Below are 24,334 nucleotides of genomic sequence, written 5' to 3'. Positions count from 1 at the left end.
ATGCACAGCTAATTCCTAGCATCCTGCACACTAAAGGACAATTTAGACTTCGTCGTACAACACTTTTGAAAGTATTGTCCTCAGCTACAATTTCAGCATAATTTGGGGCACCCAACGGAATGCGTGGCCTGACGGTTGTGGATGACGAACCGGTGACACGGCTCCTGGAGGTGTGCCCGGCTATATAGCTCGGCTACCTTGCTAGCTAAAAATGATGTCTTGCTTCAAAGTTAGCTAGCACTAGGACTAGCTGACAAGCAATGATCTACATACCATATTCGGGGATCATCAATCTATAAAACGTTCACAGTATTAAGATATCCCTACAGCGACCATGCTTAACAATACACCTTTGCCAAATATAAAAATAATGTAGCTACTGTTATCATCAAATTTGATGATTTAGTTGTTTGTTGGACGCCGCCGAGGAAAACCTCCAATCCCGAACTTCCCGCCCCATTTTTAGTTTCTGGCTGATTGACGGCAAGCTCAGCCAATGGAAACGGTTCAATATACCAGCGTGCCCGTTTGAAAGACACAAAAACATCGCTCAAGTAGCCAATCGGGTGCAACAATCATGACTTATTTCCTGAAGACGCTCATACTGAAATGCATTTTATATGCACAAACATTTTAAAAAAACAAAAATTGTAGTTAGTCTTCGTAAAATTTTTAGTTAGTTTGGCCCCGTCGAATCGGTATAGGTTTAATCTTCTCAGTCATGGAACTTCCACTATCGAAATGTCTCCTCTTCTTTTATTAGGCCTACAACCATGGATGCTTAGGGGTTGTAGGCCACAGGAGGGCAACAGAGGGCCCTTCTAAAGACCTGAATAACACAATCACAAACTAGGCCTATCAGAAGGAGAAAAACACTTTATTAACAAATGATTTACTACTGCAGATTAAAGATGATCATAATTGCACACAAACATTTCATGAAAACAGAATGATCTAAGCCTCAGAGGGAGTCTGGGGGTATAACAGGAAGGTGCAGATAGTCAGTGTGGAAACTAAACTACTGCTGGTTTCTAGTGATGTGACGTTCACGAACGATCCGATTCTTTTGAACGGCTCTTTAAAACGAACGATGGGAACCGATTCGCAGTTGTGGGAGTTATTTTTGTGTGTTGGCTGTAAGCCGACACACCAAGAAGAGGGAATCCTATTTGTCACTCCTTCCCTCCCTCCCTGTTGTCGTTGTTGACCTGCAGTTCTATTGTTGTTACCACAAGAGGCAGTGGTCCCAGAACATCAAAACAAAAAGACTCCACAGATTTCCCAGGTCAGAGGTGGCTGAGTGGATAGTGTGCTGTTTGTATTATACCTCCATGTGCGCTGCCTATCACCGCGAAGGTTGTGAGTTCAATCCTTGGTGTGGACATACCAAGGTACCATGACATATTTTGTCACTGGATGTTATAGAAGTTATGTAACGAGCGTGGGTCATATTTGTTAATTATAGACCCTTTTACAGCCTAGTCAGCACAAGAATGCGCGCGCATTCTTGAAACAGTAGCAGAGGAAGACAGACATCTCCATTATTAAGCGTACGGACTGGACTGATGACATCATCAAAAATGCCTGCATTTGCGGTGCCCATTTTATATCAGGTGAGTTATTTTGACTACCTGGTTTCACTGGAATGTCTGGTTGAAATGTAGCCCTTCTCAGTCTCGTTGTCGCATTCCGCTTGCTCATGCCAGACAACAGTCCTTTGCTGGTCCATTCACTTTGCCGTCAAAATAAATCGGTGTCGGCCTAGTTAGGAGAGGCGCTCATATTTCCAAGTGTCAGATAAACATGAAACTTCACTTCTAAGCAAAAGGGTCTATTTTAACAAATGCTGTGTTGAAGCTTTAAAGCACCGCCACCACCACAGAAGACTACCTCTGAAAAATAATTTCACTCGGACAGAACGCGTCTAAATAAGTTATTTATTGGTGGCGCCGAGGCTTCAAAACCCAGCATTTGTTAAAATAGACCTGTTTCCTTAGGTAACAGGCCATCACCATTGAAGACACAGCGACTCGGACTGCGAGGAATCTGGGTGTGACCCTGGATGACCAACTGTCATTTTCCTCACATGTCACATCCGTCACACACTCCTGCAGATTCATGCTCTACAACATCAGGAGGATTCGCCCTTTCCTCACTGATGAAACGGTGCAGGTACTCATCCAGGCCCTGGTCATCTCCCGCCTGGACTACTGCAACTCCCTCCTCGCTGGGGCACCGGCGTCAGCCATTAAACCTCTGGAACTTGTCCAGAAAGCTGCTGCTCGCCTGGTGTTCAACCACCCCAAATTCTCCCACACAACTTCCCTCCTCCGTTCCCTACACTGGCTCCCTGTAGCGGCTCGCATCCAGTTTAAAACTCTGGCGCTAACCTACAGGGCAATGAAAGGAACAGCCCCCTCCTACCTCCAGGCCATGGTCAAACCCTACACCCCCTCCCGACCGCTACGCTCTGCTACCTCAGGGCGACTGGTTGCCCCGTCACTCCGAGGCTCCTGCGGTCGATCGACACGGTCACGGCTCTTCTCTGTCCTGGCCCCACAGTGGTGGAATGAGCTGCCCACTGATGTCAGGACAGCAGAGTCGCTGCCCATCTTTCGTCGCAGGCTCAAAACTCATCTCTTCAAGAAGTACTACAACAATCCTCCCACCTAAGCACTTATTGTATTATATTATATTGCACTGTACTTTAGATTGCGATTCTTGCACTTTGCCTTCAGCACTAGATTATGCTCTTAGTCACTTGTTTTAGAAAGAAGATGCACTTGTGAGTTCTGGCAAGTAGTAGTACATTGGCTCTTCCTACGTTAAATGCAATTATTGTTAGTCGCTTTGGAAAAAAGCGTCTGCTAAATGACTGTAATGTAATGTAATGTGTCTACTGTAGAGCGCCTCTGGTGTCACTGGTCAGAGCATTGGACTCCCACCTGAGAGACCGGGGTTCAAGACCCGGTGGGGATGACTTTATGTTATCATCAGTGTAACTGCTTTAGCCACTGAACTACCATTAATGTTATGGAAGCTTCTGCTACAGTAGTTGTTGTGAGCTCATGAGCTAACTATCCCGCTCTTACTGTATTGTGCTGGATTAGCATTGGGAGCATTGGAACTGATGTGTCCAGGCGACAAGACCTATCTTAATGTATCAGACATTATTTCATGTCATTTCAATTCACAGCTATTTCAGTGGCATGACTAGCTTCCATCCTACCAGTCCTGAACAGAAACAAGCCAGCCACGCACATAAACCAGGCTGGACCTGGTTTGGGTAATTTCGGGAATATGTAGTGTATACTGTATAGTACACTAGATGTAGCAGGCACAATCTGGATGTAGCATGCTGCATCTGGCGTAGCCTACTGAAAAGAACCAGAAGCACCCAACAGAGGGAGGAGCTGGTTACTGGGTTCAATAGAGAATTGCGCTGCCACCACCTTTTATTAACCGGTGGGGTCCGGCGTCAGAACACACACACACCACACAGGCGTTAGAAAAAGGACATGGCTTTATTAATCATTTCATTTCAAATGCACACATCAGCATGGCTCGGGACGCTCCCCAAACCCCCTATAGCTGCCCCATCCCCAGGCGCTCCTGGCTTAAACTATAACACTGCACTCTCACTGCAAAATAATATAAACTGCACTGCAAAAGAATATAACTGCACTCTCACTGCAAAATAATTTAACTGCACTCTCACTGCAAACGAAACATGCGCGTGTAAAACCAAAACTCCAAAACAACCGGCCTGCCACACCGTCTGAGATCAGGACACATCACTTTCCCTCTCCGAAAGCTTAGCTTCAGTTAATATAGGATTCGTTCATTAACAATGGTTATGGTTAGCCATAGTTTGTGACAGGCTGTTGACATGCGACAGCCCTGAAAATGATGTTGAAGGGCATTCCAAACGAGCGTTATTTTGACACTCTACTCCCTATGCCCATTTTACAGCATTGCCACCCAGTGGATATAATCGGAATTACACACTCTATTCAAGGAGGGGAATCGGGACAAAATGAGTTTGGTCGAGTTTTTATTACAGTGATTTGATCACGATTCAAAGACCAACCGTGCGGTTACAGTGCCAGCATCGTATATATAAGGAATACATTGATTATTTTATATGTGGTTTTAAATGTTTAACTATGATTGGTGCATTTCATATATTCTGTAGGCTTAGTTGCCTTAGTCATATTAATTTTGTTATTTTTATAAAAAAATGTTCACAGGTCATAATAAGAATACTTCTTCCTTGACTTGAGTCAGTCATGGCAATTCTAGAATTCAAGTTTGGCCATACTGTAACAGATTGTGTCACAATGATATGACATCATAATTGAACACAATGATACTATGACAGCCACATTCTAGTTCATAGTTACATTTTTCTCTGTCAGTGGTCAGTGACATTTTGAAGTGGTTGGTGTATGCAATGCAATCCAGTGCTCCTAACTTCTCCATGGCCTCCCTGTACGTTGGGGATCTGCACCCCGATGTGACAGAGGCCATGCTGTGTGATTTATTTAGCCCCATGGGGACACTCCATTCCATCCGGGTCTGTAGAGACAGGATCACCAGGCGCTCCTCAAGGTACGCATATGTCAACTTCCAGCAGCCAGCTGACGCCAAACGCGCTCTTGACACCTTGAGCCATGAAACAGTCATGGGCCGACAGCTCCGGATCACGTGGTCTCGACGCGACCGCACCCTGAGGGACAACGGAATTGGGAAAGTCTTCCTGAAGGGTTTGGAGAAGTCCATCGACAGCCAGGCCCTGTATGACACCTTCTCCGCCTTCGGCACCATCCTCTCCTGTAAAGTGGAGAGTGACGAGAACGGCTCCAAGGGCTACGGCTTTGTGCACTTTGAGGCTCCGGAGGACGCTGAGAGGGCCATCAAGAGGATCAATGGCATGCTCCTCAACGATAAAAAGGTGTTTGTTGGCCCTTTCAAATCCAGAAGAGTACGAGAGGCCGAGCTGGGCGACCAAATCAAACAGTGTACCGGCATCAGTCTCTACATAAAGAACTTGAAGGAAGAGATTGATGAGATGCGACTGAGGAAGGAGTTCTCTCCCTTTGGTACCATCATCAGTGCCAAAGTCGTGATGGAGCGCGGCCGCAGCAAGGGCTTTGGGTTTGTGTGTCTGTCCTCCCCTGAGGAGGCCACCCGGGCCATCGCAGGGATGAACGGACGCATCCTGGCCACCAAGCCCCTGTATGTGGCCCTGGCCCGGCCCAAGAAACAGCCACGGGTGTATCCAACCAACAGATACAGGCAGCGAATGTCCGTCAGGCGTGCCACGCCCAGCATGGAGATCAAACTGCCTGCACAGCCCTCTGGATCCTCCATGGCTGCCATCCCTCACGCGTCCATCCAGTGTGTCTCCGCCCAGACCACGGGCCCTCGTCCAACCTCGGCTCCTACAGCTCCTGCACGTCCTGCTGTCTACCCGCTGGGCATTCGGGAGCGTGCGAGAGAATGGAGGTCTCGGACGACCTCCATTCTGGCTGCCACTCCACCACAGCAGCGAAAGCAGATGCTGGGTGAGTGTAGTGGTCTGGTTGACTGTTCACTGTTAATTGTCTGGTTCACTGCCAATTGCCTGACCCACACTTAAAGCCCTTGTAAAGACTGTGCCCCCAGTTCATTTAAATTAACCGTCCAATTTTCCCCTCAAGAACACAACATGGAGCCTTGGTCCAGCCCACACGGAACCATGTCGGGTTACAAAAAGGTAAGTAACCCCCCTAAAGGTTTATATTTCATATACCATGTAAGCATGGTCAGTCAACTTTATCTGGTTTTGTACAGTCCTGGACCTAGACCCACTCTCTATTGAGACCAGACAACTCTTTAATGTCAGGCCACTATAAAGGTTCTCAGGATCTTGTCATTTCTCAATATCCAGACTCAATTTCTATAGCTGAGCTTAAGAGGGAGAACCTCAAGCTCAGGATGTACTTACATACCATGAGCAATGAGCAAAGAAATTATTGGATTAGCTTCAGTGACTTTCTTTTCATTAAAACAGAAAACTCCACCTCTGATGGCCTCCCCATCAATGGAGGATGAGGTCAACGACCTAGCGCTGCAGCTGGAGGCCAAGCTGAGCCCCCCTCGGCCAAGGGAGAGTGGGAAGATGGGATTTTGGCCTTTTGTTGCCCCTGCGCCAACTCCACCTACTGGCCTGGCACTAGAGGCAGAGGGCAGGCCTCTGAGGAAGGACAGAGAGACAGGGCACTCCTGCTCCTACATCCGTGCTCCTGTGAGTGCCTTTAAGCCTGCTCCCCCTGTGATGGCCTCTCCAACACTCGAGGAGGAGGTCAACGACTTGGCACTTCAGCTGGAGGCCAAGCTGAGCCCCCCTCGCCTCAGGGAGAGTGGGAAGACAGGTTTTTGGCCTTGTGTTGCCCCTACATCCACTGCAACAATTGGCCTGGCAATAGAGGCAGAGGGCAGTCCTCTGAGGAAGGACAGACAGACAGGGCACTCCTGCTCCTACATCCGTGCTCCTGTGAGTGCCCTTAAGGCCGCCCCACCTGTGATGGCCTCTCCAACATTCGAGGAGGAGGTCAACAACTTGGCACTTCAGATGGAGGCCAAACTTGTGTTGAGCTGCCCTCTTGTCAGGGAGCAGGCTGGGGCTAACCCTCTTGTCAGGGAGCAGGCTGGGGCTAACCCTCTTGTCAGGGAGCAGGCTGGGGCTAACCCTCTGGTCAGGGAGCAGGCTGGGGCTAACCCTCCTCCTGCCAGTGGACCTGCCAGCACAACGCCTCACACCGTTGGTGCCTGTAAACCCACTCCACCTCTGATGGCCTCCCCAACAATCGAGGAGGAGGTCAACGACCTAGCGCTGCAGCTGGAGGCCAAGCTGAGCCTCTCTCACCTCAGGGAGAGTGTCGCCCCAGCTGCCTCAACTCCACCGATGGGCCTGGCGCTGAAGGAGGAGGACAAGCCTCTGAGGACGGAGAGACAGACACGACACTCCTGCTCCTCCACCCGTGCTCTGAAAGGCTCTGGACGAACAACTCGTAGACAGGAATGGGGTGAGGTCAAAACAGCCTGGACAGCCATTTGTTTTTTGATGCTTTCCATTTTGCAGGTTAAACAATATTAATTTTGTGATTTCAGATCTGACGGACATTAACGTCCAGCTGAACCCTGCATCAGTGAGCTCGAGCTTCACTATTCAGCTGGGTGTTGACGTTCAGACGAGAAAAAGCTGGTAAAGTCTATCTATCTATCTATCTATCTATCTATCTATCTATCTATCTGTCTATCTGTCTGTCTGTCTGTCTGTCTGTCTGTCTGTCTGTCTGTCTGTCTGTCTGTCTGTCTGTCTGTCGATCTATCAATTTATCTATCTGATATAATGTTCTGGGCTGAATTACACTGTTAGTGAGGATAATGCACTGAAAATCTTACTATTGTCTGTTTTGACAGATTTGACAGATCCAGTTTCGGATGTTCGCCTGCCTGTGCGGACAGTGCACACACACACACACACACACACACACACACACACACACACACACACACACAGAACAACTACACCCCCCCCCTCCCCACAGACACACACACACACACAGAACTACACACACACACACACACACACACACCCAGAACAACTACACCCCCCCCCCCCACAGACACACACACACACACAGAACAACAAAATACACGTGCACGTGCACACACGCACACATACAAACATTTGTATTCTCATGTTAGCTTTGACACTAGACATTTCTAACATAGCACATTTAAATCAAGGTTCAAGTCAAATTACCTTAAAACCTGAGGTCATTATTTTGCTAGTACACTGCGCTACCAAGTGTGCTTCATGTTCTGCTGGAATGTTACCCGAGTTGGTGGAATGTTTTCCAGAGCTCCAGACTTCTGTGTGGAGAGCTGTCCTTCTGGTTCCTGGTTGAAAGAAGGTTCTCAAGGGTTCTAGACTTCTGTGTGAAGGGCTCTTCTTCTGGTTCCTGTTTGAAGGTAGGTTCTCCAGGGTTCTAGACTACTGTGTGGAGAGCTGATCTTCTGGCATCGTTCACATCCGTCCTACTCTCTGGTTGGGTCGTACATCAGCACCACTAATCTCTCCAGCAGTAACATTGACCCTCTACTGACCAGGGTTATAATAGTTTTGCTTTTTTCATTAGTTTTTATTTTTATATCGTTTTAACTTTTTGTGTTCAATTTCAGTTTAGTTTTAATTAGTTTTTAAAGCAGATTTGCTAGTTTTGTTTATTTTTTATTTTTTGATAATGCTTAGTTTTAGTTTAGTTTTTATTAGTTTCAGTATTAGTTATTTTTATTTTTTTCGGCGCCAGCCTCGTGAGACCATCCTGATCTCGTGAGCTCATGTTGTTTCACTCTGTGCAAAACAAACCATCTGGCGCACGTCAGGTTACTCCTGCGCAGGGACACAGCTAAAGAAATAATGGAGGATAGATTTAATATCCACCCAAAATACAAGGCTTATGTATGAAATGAAAAAGACTAAAACTAAGGAAATTTTCTCTACAATTTTAGTTTATTTTAGTTAGTTTTGTAAACACACAATACAGTTTTAGTTAGATATCGTTTTTTTGTAAAGCCTAGTTTTTATTTTTATTTCAGTTAACTAAAATGTTTTTTCACACCTAGTTTTCGTTTTTTAGTTAGTTTTCGTTCACTATAATAACCTTGCTACTGACCTCACTGGGCATGTAGAAGAGTCCACTGAAAGCAGTGTTGACCTCTGAGGAACACGTCCACGTTGTCCAGGCGTCCTGTCAGACAGTGTAGATGTGTCCCAGCCTGTGAAAGGACTGGGTGGCTCAGACACTGGGTGGCATTCATAGTGGTAAAACATTTGGTGAACAGCTATGTACCGCGGGTGTATGTCTTTTTATTATGGCTTCATTCAGCATACGGCTCGTGATGTAGGTGTCGGCCTCTGGTGTCAGCTCAAACTTTTGGTACAGAGCTGTTCAACAAATGTTTTCTGAGTCTCCCAGTCCTTTCACAGGCTGGGACACGTCTGCACTGTCTGACAGAGGAAACAGGACACCTGGGGAATGTGGACTTGTTTCTCAGAGGTCAACGCTGCTTTAATTGATCTCCTCAGCATGTCCAGTGAGGTCAGTAGAGGGTTAATGTTACTGCTAGAGAGATAAGAGGTGCTGATGTACGACCCAACCAGAGAGTAGCACGGATGTGAACGATGACAGGATGACAGCTCTCCACACAGAAGTCTAGAACCCTGGAGAACCTACTTTCAACCAGGATCCAGAAGATCAGCTCTTTACACAGAAGTCTAGAACCCTTGAGAACCTTCCTTCAACCAGGAACCAGAAGGACAGCTCTCCACACATAGGTCTCGAACTCTGGAAAACATCCCACCATCCTGGGCAACACTCCAGCAGAACATGAAGCACACTTGCTAGCACAACGTACTAGCAAAAGAATGACCTCAGGTTTTAAAGTAATTTGACCTGGACCTTGATCTAAATGTGCTAGGCTTTTCTCATACATTCAGTTACATTACTACATACTGCATTTGTTGTACTGAAATAAATATTTTCAACAATATAGCCTACATTTGTCTATGTGTTTTTGTGCGTGGCTGTAAGCCAGCGTTAGTATAGTAAAGCAGTTGTCCGGTTATCACTCCCTCCCTCCGTCACTCTGGACAATGTTGGCCTGCATTTCTCTGTTGGCACCACAAGAGGCAGTAGTCCCAGCACACCAAAATCAAGAAGGACACCAAAACCACCACCGATCTCCACTGCACAAATAGAGTAGTGGTGAGAGCATTGGACTCCCACCCTGGAGACTGGGGTTGAAGACCCGGTGGGGATGACTTTATGGGACTTTACCCCAAATCTCCACATGTTCATCCTTTCACTCCAACCTTTACCCCTTGCCTTATAGATCAGATCCTGTCCCAACCCCAACCCATATTCTAACCCCAACCCACACTAGGGACTGGAAGAAGGACACCAAAACCCACCTGCCGATCTCCACTACACAAGTAGAGTAGTGGTGAGAGCATTGGACTCCCACCCAGGAGACCGGGGTTCCTGGTGGGGATGACTTTATGTTGGGGATGCCGCCCATGTTGGGGATGATGCATTACATCTTAAATGGTGTTGAGAGACTCGCGTTGAGGTATCTGATTAGCGAGAGAACATTCACATGCACAGCTAATTCCTAGCATCCTGCACACTAAAGGACAATTTAGACTTCGTCGTACAACACTTTTGAAAGTATTGTCCTCAGCTACAATTTCAGCATAATTTGGGGCACCCAACGGAATGCGTGGCCTGACGGTTGTGGATGACGAACCGGTGACACGGCTCCTGGAGGTGTGCCCGGCTATATAGCTCGGCTACCTTGCTAGCTAAAAATGATGTCTTGCTTCAAAGTTAGCTAGCACTAGGACTAGCTGACAAGCAATGATCTACATACCATATTCGGGGATCATCAATCTATAAAACGTTCACAGTATTAAGATATCCCTACAGCGACCATGCTTAACAATACACCTTTGCCAAATATAAAAATAATGTAGCTACTGTTATCATCAAATTTGATGATTTAGTTGTTTGTTGGACGCCGCCGAGGAAAACCTCCAATCCCGAACTTCCCGCCCCATTTTTAGTTTCTGGCTGATTGACGGCAAGCTCAGCCAATGGAAACGGTTCAATATACCAGCGTGCCCGTTTGAAAGACACAAAAACATCGCTCAAGTAGCCAATCGGGTGCAACAATCATGACTTATTTCCTGAAGACGCTCATACTGAAATGCATTTTATATGCACAAACATTTTAAAAAAACAAAAATTGTAGTTAGTCTTCGTAAAATTTTTAGTTAGTTTGGCCCCGTCGAATCGGTATAGGTTTAATCTTCTCAGTCATGGAACTTCCACTATCGAAATGTCTCCTCTTCTTTTATTAGGCCTACAACCATGGATGCTTAGGGGTTGTAGGCCACAGGAGGGCAACAGAGGGCCCTTCTAAAGACCTGAATAACACAATCACAAACTAGGCCTATCAGAAGGAGAAAAACACTTTATTAACAAATGATTTACTACTGCAGATTAAAGATGATCATAATTGCACACAAACATTTCATGAAAACAGAATGATCTAAGCCTCAGAGGGAGTCTGGGGGTATAACAGGAAGGTGCAGATAGTCAGTGTGGAAACTAAACTACTGCTGGTTTCTAGTGATGTGACGTTCACGAACGATCCGATTCTTTTGAACGGCTCTTTAAAACGAACGATGGGAACCGATTCGCAGTTGTGGGAGTTATTTTTGTGTGTTGGCTGTAAGCCGACACACCAAGAAGAGGGAATCCTATTTGTCACTCCTTCCCTCCCTCCCTGTTGTCGTTGTTGACCTGCAGTTCTATTGTTGTTACCACAAGAGGCAGTGGTCCCAGAACATCAAAACAAAAAGACTCCACAGATTTCCCAGGTCAGAGGTGGCTGAGTGGATAGTGTGCTGTTTGTATTATACCTCCATGTGCGCTGCCTATCACCGCGAAGGTTGTGAGTTCAATCCTTGGTGTGGACATACCAAGGTACCATGACATATTTTGTCACTGGATGTTATAGAAGTTATGTAACGAGCGTGGGTCATATTTGTTAATTATAGACCCTTTTACAGCCTAGTCAGCACAAGAATGCGCGCGCATTCTTGAAACAGTAGCAGAGGAAGACAGACATCTCCATTATTAAGCGTACGGACTGGACTGATGACATCATCAAAAATGCCTGCATTTGCGGTGCCCATTTTATATCAGGTGAGTTATTTTGACTACCTGGTTTCACTGGAATGTCTGGTTGAAATGTAGCCCTTCTCAGTCTCGTTGTCGCATTCCGCTTGCTCATGCCAGACAACAGTCCTTTGCTGGTCCATTCACTTTGCCGTCAAAATAAATCGGTGTCGGCCTAGTTAGGAGAGGCGCTCATATTTCCAAGTGTCAGATAAACATGAAACTTCACTTCTAAGCAAAAGGGTCTATTTTAACAAATGCTGTGTTGAAGCTTTAAAGCACCGCCACCACCACAGAAGACTACCTCTGAAAAATAATTTCACTCGGACAGAACGCGTCTAAATAAGTTATTTATTGGTGGCGCCGAGGCTTCAAAACCCAGCATTTGTTAAAATAGACCTGTTTCCTTAGGTAACAGGCCATCACCATTGAAGACACAGCGACTCGGACTGCGAGGAATCTGGGTGTGACCCTGGATGACCAACTGTCATTTTCCTCACATGTCACATCCGTCACACACTCCTGCAGATTCATGCTCTACAACATCAGGAGGATTCGCCCTTTCCTCACTGATGAAACGGTGCAGGTACTCATCCAGGCCCTGGTCATCTCCCGCCTGGACTACTGCAACTCCCTCCTCGCTGGGGCACCGGCGTCAGCCATTAAACCTCTGGAACTTGTCCAGAAAGCTGCTGCTCGCCTGGTGTTCAACCACCCCAAATTCTCCCACACAACTTCCCTCCTCCGTTCCCTACACTGGCTCCCTGTAGCGGCTCGCATCCAGTTTAAAACTCTGGCGCTAACCTACAGGGCAATGAAAGGAACAGCCCCCTCCTACCTCCAGGCCATGGTCAAACCCTACACCCCCTCCCGACCGCTACGCTCTGCTACCTCAGGGCGACTGGTTGCCCCGTCACTCCGAGGCTCCTGCGGTCGATCGACACGGTCACGGCTCTTCTCTGTCCTGGCCCCACAGTGGTGGAATGAGCTGCCCACTGATGTCAGGACAGCAGAGTCGCTGCCCATCTTTCGTCGCAGGCTCAAAACTCATCTCTTCAAGAAGTACTACAACAATCCTCCCACCTAAGCACTTATTGTATTATATTATATTGCACTGTACTTTAGATTGCGATTCTTGCACTTTGCCTTCAGCACTAGATTATGCTCTTAGTCACTTGTTTTAGAAAGAAGATGCACTTGTGAGTTCTGGCAAGTAGTAGTACATTGGCTCTTCCTACGTTAAATGCAATTATTGTTAGTCGCTTTGGAAAAAAGCGTCTGCTAAATGACTGTAATGTAATGTAATGTGTCTACTGTAGAGCGCCTCTGGTGTCACTGGTCAGAGCATTGGACTCCCACCTGAGAGACCGGGGTTCAAGACCCGGTGGGGATGACTTTATGTTATCATCAGTGTAACTGCTTTAGCCACTGAACTACCATTAATGTTATGGAAGCTTCTGCTACAGTAGTTGTTGTGAGCTCATGAGCTAACTATCCCGCTCTTACTGTATTGTGCTGGATTAGCATTGGGAGCATTGGAACTGATGTGTCCAGGCGACAAGACCTATCTTAATGTATCAGACATTATTTCATGTCATTTCAATTCACAGCTATTTCAGTGGCATGACTAGCTTCCATCCTACCAGTCCTGAACAGAAACAAGCCAGCCACGCACATAAACCAGGCTGGACCTGGTTTGGGTAATTTCGGGAATATGTAGTGTATACTGTATAGTACACTAGATGTAGCAGGCACAATCTGGATGTAGCATGCTGCATCTGGCGTAGCCTACTGAAAAGAACCAGAAGCACCCAACAGAGGGAGGAGCTGGTTACTGGGTTCAATAGAGAATTGCGCTGCCACCACCTTTTATTAACCGGTGGGGTCCGGCGTCAGAACACACACACACCACACAGGCGTTAGAAAAAGGACATGGCTTTATTAATCATTTCATTTCAAATGCACACATCAGCATGGCTCGGGACGCTCCCCAAACCCCCTATAGCTGCCCCATCCCCAGGCGCTCCTGGCTTAAACTATAACACTGCACTCTCACTGCAAAATAATATAAACTGCACTGCAAAAGAATATAACTGCACTCTCACTGCAAAATAATTTAACTGCACTCTCACTGCAAACGAAACATGCGCGTGTAAAACCAAAACTCCAAAACAACCGGCCTGCCACACCGTCTGAGATCAGGACACATCACTTTCCCTCTCCGAAAGCTTAGCTTCAGTTAATATAGGATTCGTTCATTAACAATGGTTATGGTTAGCCATAGTTTGTGACAGGCTGTTGACATGCGACAGCCCTGAAAATGATGTTGAAGGGCATTCCAAACGAGCGTTATTTTGACACTCTACTCCCTATGCCCATTTTACAGCATTGCCACCCAGTGGATATAATCGGAATTACACACTCTATTCAAGGAGGGGAATCGGGACAAAATGAGTTTGGTCGAGTTTTTATTACAGTGATTTGATCACGATTCAAAGACCAACCGTGCGGTTACAGTGCCAGCATCGTATATATAAGGAATACATTGATTATTTTATATGTGGTTTTAAATGTTTAACTATGATTGGTGCATTTCATATATTCTGTAGGCTTAGTTGCCTTAGTCATATTAATTTTGTTATTTTTATAAAAAAATGTTCACAGGTCATAATAAGAATACTTCTTCCTTGACTTGAGTCAGTCATGGCAATTCTAGAATTCAAGTTTGGCCATACTGTAACAGATTGTGTCACAATGATATGACATCATAATTGAACACAATGATACTATGACAGCCACATTCTAGTTCATAGTTACATTTTTCTCTGTCAGTGGTCAGTGACATTTTGAAGTGGTTGGTGTATGCAATGCAATCCAGTGCTCCTAACTTCTCCATGGCCTCCCTGTACGTTGGGGATCTGCACCCCGATGTGACAGAGGCCATGCTGTGTGATTTATTTAGCCCCATGGGGACACTCCATTCCATCCGGGTCTGTAGAGACAGGATCACCAGGCGCTCCTCAAGGTACGCATATGTCAACTTCCAGCAGCCAGCTGACGCCAAACGCGCTCTTGACACCTTGAGCCATGAAACAGTCATGGGCCGACAGCTCCGGATCACGTGGTCTCGACGCGACCGCACCCTGAGGGACAACGGAATTGGGAAAGTCTTCCTGAAGGGTTTGGAGAAGTCCATCGACAGCCAGGCCCTGTATGACACCTTCTCCGCCTTCGGCACCATCCTCTCCTGTAAAGTGGAGAGTGACGAGAACGGCTCCAAGGGCTACGGCTTTGTGCACTTTGAGGCTCCGGAGGACGCTGAGAGGGCCATCAAGAGGATCAATGGCATGCTCCTCAACGATAAAAAGGTGTTTGTTGGCCCTTTCAAATCCAGAAGAGTACGAGAGGCCGAGCTGGGCGACCAAATCAAACAGTGTACCGGCATCAGTCTCTACATAAAGAACTTGAAGGAAGAGATTGATGAGATGCGACTGAGGAAGGAGTTCTCTCCCTTTGGTACCATCATCAGTGCCAAAGTCGTGATGGAGCGCGGCCGCAGCAAGGGCTTTGGGTTTGTGTGTCTGTCCTCCCCTGAGGAGGCCACCCGGGCCATCGCAGGGATGAACGGACGCATCCTGGCCACCAAGCCCCTGTATGTGGCCCTGGCCCGGCCCAAGAAACAGCCACGGGTGTATCCAACCAACAGATACAGGCAGCGAATGTCCGTCAGGCGTGCCACGCCCAGCATGGAGATCAAACTGCCTGCACAGCCCTCTGGATCCTCCATGGCTGCCATCCCTCACGCGTCCATCCAGTGTGTCTCCGCCCAGACCACGGGCCCTCGTCCAACCTCGGCTCCTACAGCTCCTGCACGTCCTGCTGTCTACCCGCTGGGCATTCGGGAGCGTGCGAGAGAATGGAGGTCTCGGACGACCTCCATTCTGGCTGCCACTCCACCACAGCAGCGAAAGCAGATGCTGGGTGAGTGTAGTGGTCTGGTTGACTGTTCACTGTTAATTGTCTGGTTCACTGCCAATTGCCTGACCCACACTTAAAGCCCTTGTAAAGACTGTGCCCCCAGTTCATTTAAATTAACCGTCCAATTTTCCCCTCAAGAACACAACATGGAGCCTTGGTCCAGCCCACACGGAACCATGTCGGGTTACAAAAAGGTAAGTAACCCCCCTAAAGGTTTATATTTCATATACCATGTAAGCATGGTCAGTCAACTTTATCTGGTTTTGTACAGTCCTGGACCTAGACCCACTCTCTATTGAGACCAGACAACTCTTTAATGTCAGGCCACTATAAAGGTTCTCAGGATCTTGTCATTTCTCAATATCCAGACTCAATTTCTATAGCTGAGCTTAAGAGGGAGAACCTCAAGCTCAGGATGTACTTACATACCATGAGCAATGAGCAAAGAAATTATTGGATTAGCTTCAGTGACTTTCTTTTCATTAAAACAGAAAACTCCACCTCTGATGGCCTCCCCATCAATGGAGGATGAGGTCAACGACCTAGCGCTGCAGCTGGAGGCCAAGCTGAGCCCCCCTCGGCCAAGGGAGAGTGGGAAGATGGGATTTTGGCCTTTTGTTGCCCCTGCGCCAACTCCACCTACTGGCCTGGCACTAGAGGCAGAGGGCAGGCCTCTGAGGAAGGACAGAGAGACAGGGCACTCCTGCTCCTACATCCGTGCTCCTGTGAGTGCCTTTAAGCCTGCTCCCCCTGTGATGGCCTCTCCAACACTCGAGGAGGAGGTCAACGACTTGGCACTTCAGCTGGAGGCCAAGCTGAGCCCCCCTCGCCTCAGGGAGAGTGGGAAGACAGGTTTTTGGCCTTGTGTTGCCCCTACATCCACTGCAACAATTGGCCTGGCAATAGAGGCAGAGGGCAGTCCTCTGAGGAAGGACAGACAGACAGGGCACTCCTGCTCCTACATCCGTGCTCCTGTGAGTGCCCTTAAGGCCGCCCCACCTGTGATGGCCTCTCCAACATTCGAGGAGGAGGTCAACAACTTGGCACTTCAGATGGAGGCCAAACTTGTGTTGAGCTGCCCTCTTGTCAGGGAGCAGGCTGGGGCTAACCCTCTTGTCAGGGAGCAGGCTGGGGCTAACCCTCTTGTCAGGGAGCAGGCTGGGGCTAACCCTCTGGTCAGGGAGCAGGCTGGGGCTAACCCTCCTCCTGCCAGTGGACCTGCCAGCACAACGCCTCACACCGTTGGTGCCTGTAAACCCACTCCACCTCTGATGGCCTCCCCAACAATCGAGGAGGAGGTCAACGACCTAGCGCTGCAGCTGGAGGCCAAGCTGAGCCTCTCTCACCTCAGGGAGAGTGTCGCCCCAGCTGCCTCAACTCCACCGATGGGCCTGGCGCTGAAGGAGGAGGACAAGCCTCTGAGGACGGAGAGACAGACACGACACTCCTGCTCCTCCACCCGTGCTCTGAAAGGCTCTGGACGAACAACTCGTAGACAGGAATGGGGTGAGGTCAAAACAGCCTGGACAGCCATTTGTTTTTTGATGCTTTCCATTTTGCAGGTTAAACAATATTAATTTTGTGATTTCAGATCTGACGGACATTAACGTCCAGCTGAACCCTGCATCAGTGAGCTCGAGCTTCACTATTCAGCTGGGTGTTGACGTTCAGACGAGAAAAAGCTGGTAAAGTCTATCTATCTATCTATCTATCTATCTATCTATCTATCTATCTATCTGTCTATCTGTCTGTCTGTCTGTCTGTCTGTCTGTCTGTCTGTCTGTCTGTCTGTCTGTCGATCTATCAATTTATCTATCTGATATAATGTTCTGGGCTGAATTACACTGTTAGTGAGGATAATGCACTGAAAATCTTACTATTGTCTGTTTTGACAGATTTGACAGATCCAGTTTCGGATGTTCGCCTGCCTGTGCGGACAGTGCACACACACACACACACACACACACACACACACACACACACACACACACACAGAACAACTACACCCCCCCCCTCCCCACAGACACACACACACACACAGAACTACACACACACACACACACACACACACCCAGAACAACTACACCCCCCCCCCCCACAGACACACACACACACACAGAACAACAAAATACACGTGCACGTGCACACACGCACACATACAAACATTTGTATTCTCATGTTAGCTTTGACACTAGACATTTCTAACATAGCACATTTAAATCAAGGTTCAAGTCAAATTACCTTAAAACCTGAGGTCATTATTTTGCTAGTACACTGCGCTACCAAGTGTGCTTCATGTTCTGCTGGAATGTTACCCGAGTTGGTGGAATGTTTTCCAGAGCTCCAGACTTCTGTGTGGAGAGCTGTCCTTCTGGTTCCTGGTTGAAAGAAGGTTCTCAAGGGTTCTAGACTTCTGTGTGAAGGGCTCTTCTTCTGGTTCCTGTTTGAAGGTAGGTTCTCCAGGGTTCTAGACTACTGTGTGGAGAGCTGATCTTCTGGCATCGTTCACATCCGTCCTACTCTCTGGTTGGGTCGTACATCAGCACCACTAATCTCTCCAGCAGTAACATTGACCCTCTACTGACCAGGGTTATAATAGTTTTGCTTTTTTCATTAGTTTTTATTTTTATATCGTTTTAACTTTTTGTGTTCAATTTCAGTTTAGTTTTAATTAGTTTTTAAAGCAGATTTGCTAGTTTTGTTTATTTTTTATTTTTTGATAATGCTTAGTTTTAGTTTAGTTTTTATTAGTTTCAGTATTAGTTATTTTTATTTTTTTCGGCGCCAGCCTCGTGAGACCATCCTGATCTCGTGAGCTCATGTTGTTTCACTCTGTGCAAAACAAACCATCTGGCGCACGTCAGGTTACTCCTGCGCAGGGACACAGCTAAAGAAATAATGGAGGATAGATTTAATATCCACCCAAAATACAAGGCTTATGTATGAAATGAAAAAGACTAAAACTAAGGAAATTTTCTCTACAATTTTAGTTTATTTTAGTTAGTTTTGTAAACACACAATACAGTTTTAGTTAGATATCGTTTTTTTGTAAAGCCTAGTTTTTATTTTTATTTCAGTTAACTAAAATGTTTTTTCACACCTAGTTTTCGTTTTTTAGTTAGTTTTCGTTCACTATAATAACCTTGCTACTGACCTCACTGGGCATGTAGAAGAGTCCACTGAAAGCAGTGTTGACCTCTGAGGAACACGTCCACGTTGTCCAGGCGTCCTGTCAGACAGTGTAGATGTGTCCCAGCCTGTGAAAGGACTGGGTGGCTCAGACACTGGGTGGCATTCATAGTGGTAAAACATTTGGTGAACAGCTATGTACCGCGGGTGTATGTCTTTTTATTATGGCTTCATTCAGCATACGGCTCGTGATGTAGGTGTCGGCCTCTGGTGTCAGCTCAAACTTTTGGTACAGAGCTGTTCAACAAATGTTTTCTGAGTCTCCCAGTCCTTTCACAGGCTGGGACACGTCTGCACTGTCTGACAGAGGAAACAGGACACCTGGGGAATGTGGACTTGTTTCTCAGAGGTCAACGCTGCTTTAATTGATCTCCTCAGCATGTCCAGTGAGGTCAGTAGAGGGTTAATGTTACTGCTAGAGAGATAAGAGGTGCTGATGTACGACCCAACCAGAGAGTAGCACGGATGTGAACGATGACAGGATGACAGCTCTCCACACAGAAGTCTAGAACCCTGGAGAACCTACTTTCAACCAGGATCCAGAAGATCAGCTCTTTACACAGAAGTCTAGAACCCTTGAGAACCTTCCTTCAACCAGGAACCAGAAGGACAGCTCTCCACACATAGGTCTCGAACTCTGGAAAACATCCCACCATCCTGGGCAACACTCCAGCAGAACATGAAGCACACTTGCTAGCACAACGTACTAGCAAAAGAATGACCTCAGGTTTTAAAGTAATTTGACCTGGACCTTGATCTAAATGTGCTAGGCTTTTCTCATACATTCAGTTACATTACTACATACTGCATTTGTTGTACTGAAATAAATATTTTCAACAATATAGCCTACATTTGTCTATGTGTTTTTGTGCGTGGCTGTAAGCCAGCGTTAGTATAGTAAAGCAGTTGTCCGGTTATCACTCCCTCCCTCCGTCACTCTGGACAATGTTGGCCTGCATTTCTCTGTTGGCACCACAAGAGGCAGTAGTCCCAGCACACCAAAATCAAGAAGGACACCAAAACCACCACCGATCTCCACTGCACAAATAGAGTAGTGGTGAGAGCATTGGACTCCCACCCTGGAGACTGGGGTTGAAGACCCGGTGGGGATGACTTTATGGGACTTTACCCCAAATCTCCACATGTTCATCCTTTCACTCCAACCTTTACCCCTTGCCTTATAGATCAGATCCTGTCCCAACCCCAACCCATATTCTAACCCCAACCCACACTAGGGACTGGAAGAAGGACACCAAAACCCACCTGCCGATCTCCACTACACAAGTAGAGTAGTGGTGAGAGCATTGGACTCCCACCCAGGAGACCGGGGTTCCTGGTGGGGATGACTTTATGTTGGGGATGCCGCCCATGTTGGGGATGATGCATTACATCTTAAATGGTGTTGAGAGACTCGCGTTGAGGTATCTGATTAGCGAGAGAACATTCACATGCACAGCTAATTCCTAGCATCCTGCACACTAAAGGACAATTTAGACTTCGTCGTACAACACTTTTGAAAGTATTGTCCTCAGCTACAATTTCAGCATAATTTGGGGCACCCAACGGAATGCGTGGCCTGACGGTTGTGGATGACGAACCGGTGACACGGCTCCTGGAGGTGTGCCCGGCTATATAGCTCGGCTACCTTGCTAGCTAAAAATGATGTCTTGCTTCAAAGTTAGCTAGCACTAGGACTAGCTGACAAGCAATGATCTACATACCATATTCGGGGATCATCAATCTATAAAACGTTCACAGTATTAAGATATCCCTACAGCGACCATGCTTAACAATACACCTTTGCCAAATATAAAAATAATGTAGCTACTGTTATCATCAAATTTGATGATTTAGTTGTTTGTTGGACGCCGCCGAGGAAAACCTCCAATCCCGAACTTCCCGCCCCATTTTTAGTTTCTGGCTGATTGACGGCAAGCTCAGCCAATGGAAACGGTTCAATATACCAGCGTGCCCGTTTGAAAGACACAAAAACATCGCTCAAGTAGCCAATCGGGTGCAACAATCATGACTTATTTCCTGAAGACGCTCATACTGAAATGCATTTTATATGCACAAACATTTTAAAAAAACAAAAATTGTAGTTAGTCTTCGTAAAATTTTTAGTTAGTTTGGCCCCGTCGAATCGGTATAGGTTTAATCTTCTCAGTCATGGAACTTCCACTATCGAAATGTCTCCTCTTCTTTTATTAGGCCTACAACCATGGATGCTTAGGGGTTGTAGGCCACAGGAGGGCAACAGAGGGCCCTTCTAAAGACCTGAATAACACAATCACAAACTAGGCCTATCAGAAGGAGAAAAACACTTTATTAACAAATGATTTACTACTGCAGATTAAAGATGATCATAATTGCACACAAACATTTCATGAAAACAGAATGATCTAAGCCTCAGAGGGAGTCTGGGGGTATAACAGGAAGGTGCAGATAGTCAGTGTGGAAACTAAACTACTGCTGGTTTCTAGTGATGTGACGTTCACGAACGATCCGATTCTTTTGAACGGCTCTTTAAAACGAACGATGGGAACCGATTCGCAGTTGTGGGAGTTATTTTTGTGTGTTGGCTGTAAGCCGACACACCAAGAAGAGGGAATCCTATTTGTCACTCCTTCCCTCCCTCCCTGTTGTCGTTGTTGACCTGCAGTTCTATTGTTGTTACCACAAGAGGCAGTGGTCCCAGAACATCAAAACAAAAAGACTCCACAGATTTCCCAGGTCAGAGGTGGCTGAGTGGATAGTGTGCTGTTTGTATTATACCTCCATGTGCGCTGCCTATCACCGCGAAGGTTGTGAGTTCAATCCTTGGTGTGGACATACCAAGGTACCATGACATATTTTGTCACTGGATGTTATAGAAGTTATGTAACGAGCGTGGGTCATATTTGTTAATTATAGACCCTTTTACAGCCTAGTCAGCACAAGAATGCGCGCGCATTCTTGAAACAGTAGCAGAGGAAGACAGACATCTCCATTATTAAGCGTACGGACTGGACTGATGACATCATCAAAAATGCCTGCATTTGCGGTGCCCATTTTATATCAGGTGAGTTATTTTGACTACCTGGTTTCACTGGAATGTCTGGTTGAAATGTAGCCCTTCTCAGTCTCGTTGTCGCATTCCGCTTGCTCATGCCAGACAACAGTCCTTTGCTGGTCCATTCACTTTGCCGTCAAAATAAATCGGTGTCGGCCTAGTTAGGAGAGGCGCTCATATTTCCAAGTGTCAGATAAACATGAAACTTCACTTCTAAGCAAAAGGGTCTATTTTAACAAATGCTGTGTTGAAGCTTTAAAGCACCGCCACCACCACAGAAGACTACCTCTGAAAAATAATTTCACTCGGACAGAACGCGTCTAAATAAGTTATTTATTGGTGGCGCCGAGGCTTCAAAACCCAGCATTTGTTAAAATAGACCTGTTTCCTTAGGTAACAGGCCATCACCATTGAAGACACAGCGACTCGGACTGCGAGGAATCTGGGTGTGACCCTGGATGACCAACTGTCATTTTCCTCACATGTCACATCCGTCACACACTCCTGCAGATTCATGCTCTACAACATCAGGAGGATTCGCCCTTTCCTCACTGATGAAACGGTGCAGGTACTCATCCAGGCCCTGGTCATCTCCCGCCTGGACTACTGCAACTCCCTCCTCGCTGGGGCACCGGCGTCAGCCATTAAACCTCTGGAACTTGTCCAGAAAGCTGCTGCTCGCCTGGTGTTCAACCACCCCAAATTCTCCCACACAACTTCCCTCCTCCGTTCCCTACACTGGCTCCCTGTAGCGGCTCGCATCCAGTTTAAAACTCTGGCGCTAACCTACAGGGCAATGAAAGGAACAGCCCCCTCCTACCTCCAGGCCATGGTCAAACCCTACACCCCCTCCCGACCGCTACGCTCTGCTACCTCAGGGCGACTGGTTGCCCCGTCACTCCGAGGCTCCTGCGGTCGATCGACACGGTCACGGCTCTTCTCTGTCCTGGCCCCACAGTGGTGGAATGAGCTGCCCACTGATGTCAGGACAGCAGAGTCGCTGCCCATCTTTCGTCGCAGGCTCAAAACTCATCTCTTCAAGAAGTACTACAACAATCCTCCCACCTAAGCACTTATTGTATTATATTATATTGCACTGTACTTTAGATTGCGATTCTTGCACTTTGCCTTCAGCACTAGATTATGCTCTTAGTCACTTGTTTTAGAAAGAAGATGCACTTGTGAGTTCTGGCAAGTAGTAGTACATTGGCTCTTCCTACGTTAAATGCAATTATTGTTAGTCGCTTTGGAAAAAAGCGTCTGCTAAATGACTGTAATGTAATGTAATGTGTCTACTGTAGAGCGCCTCTGGTGTCACTGGTCAGAGCATTGGACTCCCACCTGAGAGACCGGGGTTCAAGACCCGGTGGGGATGACTTTATGTTATCATCAGTGTAACTGCTTTAGCCACTGAACTACCATTAATGTTATGGAAGCTTCTGCTACAGTAGTTGTTGTGAGCTCATGAGCTAACTATCCCGCTCTTACTGTATTGTGCTGGATTAGCATTGGGAGCATTGGAACTGATGTGTCCAGGCGACAAGACCTATCTTAATGTATCAGACATTATTTCATGTCATTTCAATTCACAGCTATTTCAGTGGCATGACTAGCTTCCATCCTACCAGTCCTGAACAGAAACAAGCCAGCCACGCACATAAACCAGGCTGGACCTGGTTTGGGTAATTTCGGGAATATGTAGTGTATACTGTATAGTACACTAGATGTAGCAGGCACAATCTGGATGTAGCATGCTGCATCTGGCGTAGCCTACTGAAAAGAACCAGAAGCACCCAACAGAGGGAGGAGCTGGTTACTGGGTTCAATAGAGAATTGCGCTGCCACCACCTTTTATTAACCGGTGGGGTCCGGCGTCAGAACACACACACACCACACAGGCGTTAGAAAAAGGACATGGCTTTATTAATCATTTCATTTCAAATGCACACATCAGCATGGCTCGGGACGCTCCCCAAACCCCCTATAGCTGCCCCATCCCCAGGCGCTCCTGGCTTAAACTATAACACTGCACTCTCACTGCAAAATAATATAAACTGCACTGCAAAAGAATATAACTGCACTCTCACTGCAAAATAATTTAACTGCACTCTCACTGCAAACGAAACATGCGCGTGTAAAACCAAAACTCCAAAACAACCGGCCTGCCACACCGTCTGAGATCAGGACACATCACTTTCCCTCTCCGAAAGCTTAGCTTCAGTTAATATAGGATTCGTTCATTAACAATGGTTATGGTTAGCCATAGTTTGTGACAGGCTGTTGACATGCGACAGCCCTGAAAATGATGTTGAAGGGCATT

The 24,334-nt window shown here is 46.8% G+C and overlaps 3 protein-coding genes across 3 annotated transcripts in view; 2 read left to right on the top strand and 1 right to left on the bottom strand.

The window, feature by feature from the left end:
• Positions 1-24,334, bottom strand: part of LOC311330068 (receptor-type tyrosine-protein phosphatase S-like) — a 66,204-nt gene that overhangs the window by 14,652 nt on the left and 27,218 nt on the right. The window lies entirely within an intron of this gene.
• On the top strand, positions 4,481-7,161 carry LOC311329920 (polyadenylate-binding protein 1-like 2; the record flags this gene model as incomplete). Its single annotated transcript, XM_084461872.1, has 3 exons — positions 4,481-5,311; positions 6,554-6,649; positions 7,156-7,161. The coding sequence occupies 3 exons, from the start codon at positions 4,481-4,483 to the stop codon at positions 7,159-7,161; spliced, it is 933 nt and encodes a 310-aa protein (XP_084317998.1).
• LOC311329919 (polyadenylate-binding protein 1-like 2) lies at positions 14,690-17,370 on the top strand (the record flags this gene model as incomplete). The annotated part of the gene is made up of 3 exons (XM_084461871.1): positions 14,690-15,520; positions 16,763-16,858; positions 17,365-17,370. The coding sequence occupies 3 exons, from the start codon at positions 14,690-14,692 to the stop codon at positions 17,368-17,370; spliced, it is 933 nt and encodes a 310-aa protein (XP_084317997.1).

Source organism: Borostomias antarcticus (genome assembly GCF_949987555.1).
Source record: "Borostomias antarcticus genome assembly, chromosome: 3".
NCBI lineage: Eukaryota > Metazoa > Chordata > Actinopteri > Stomiiformes > Stomiidae > Borostomias > Borostomias antarcticus.
This window is presented reverse-complemented; position numbering and strand designations above follow the sequence as displayed.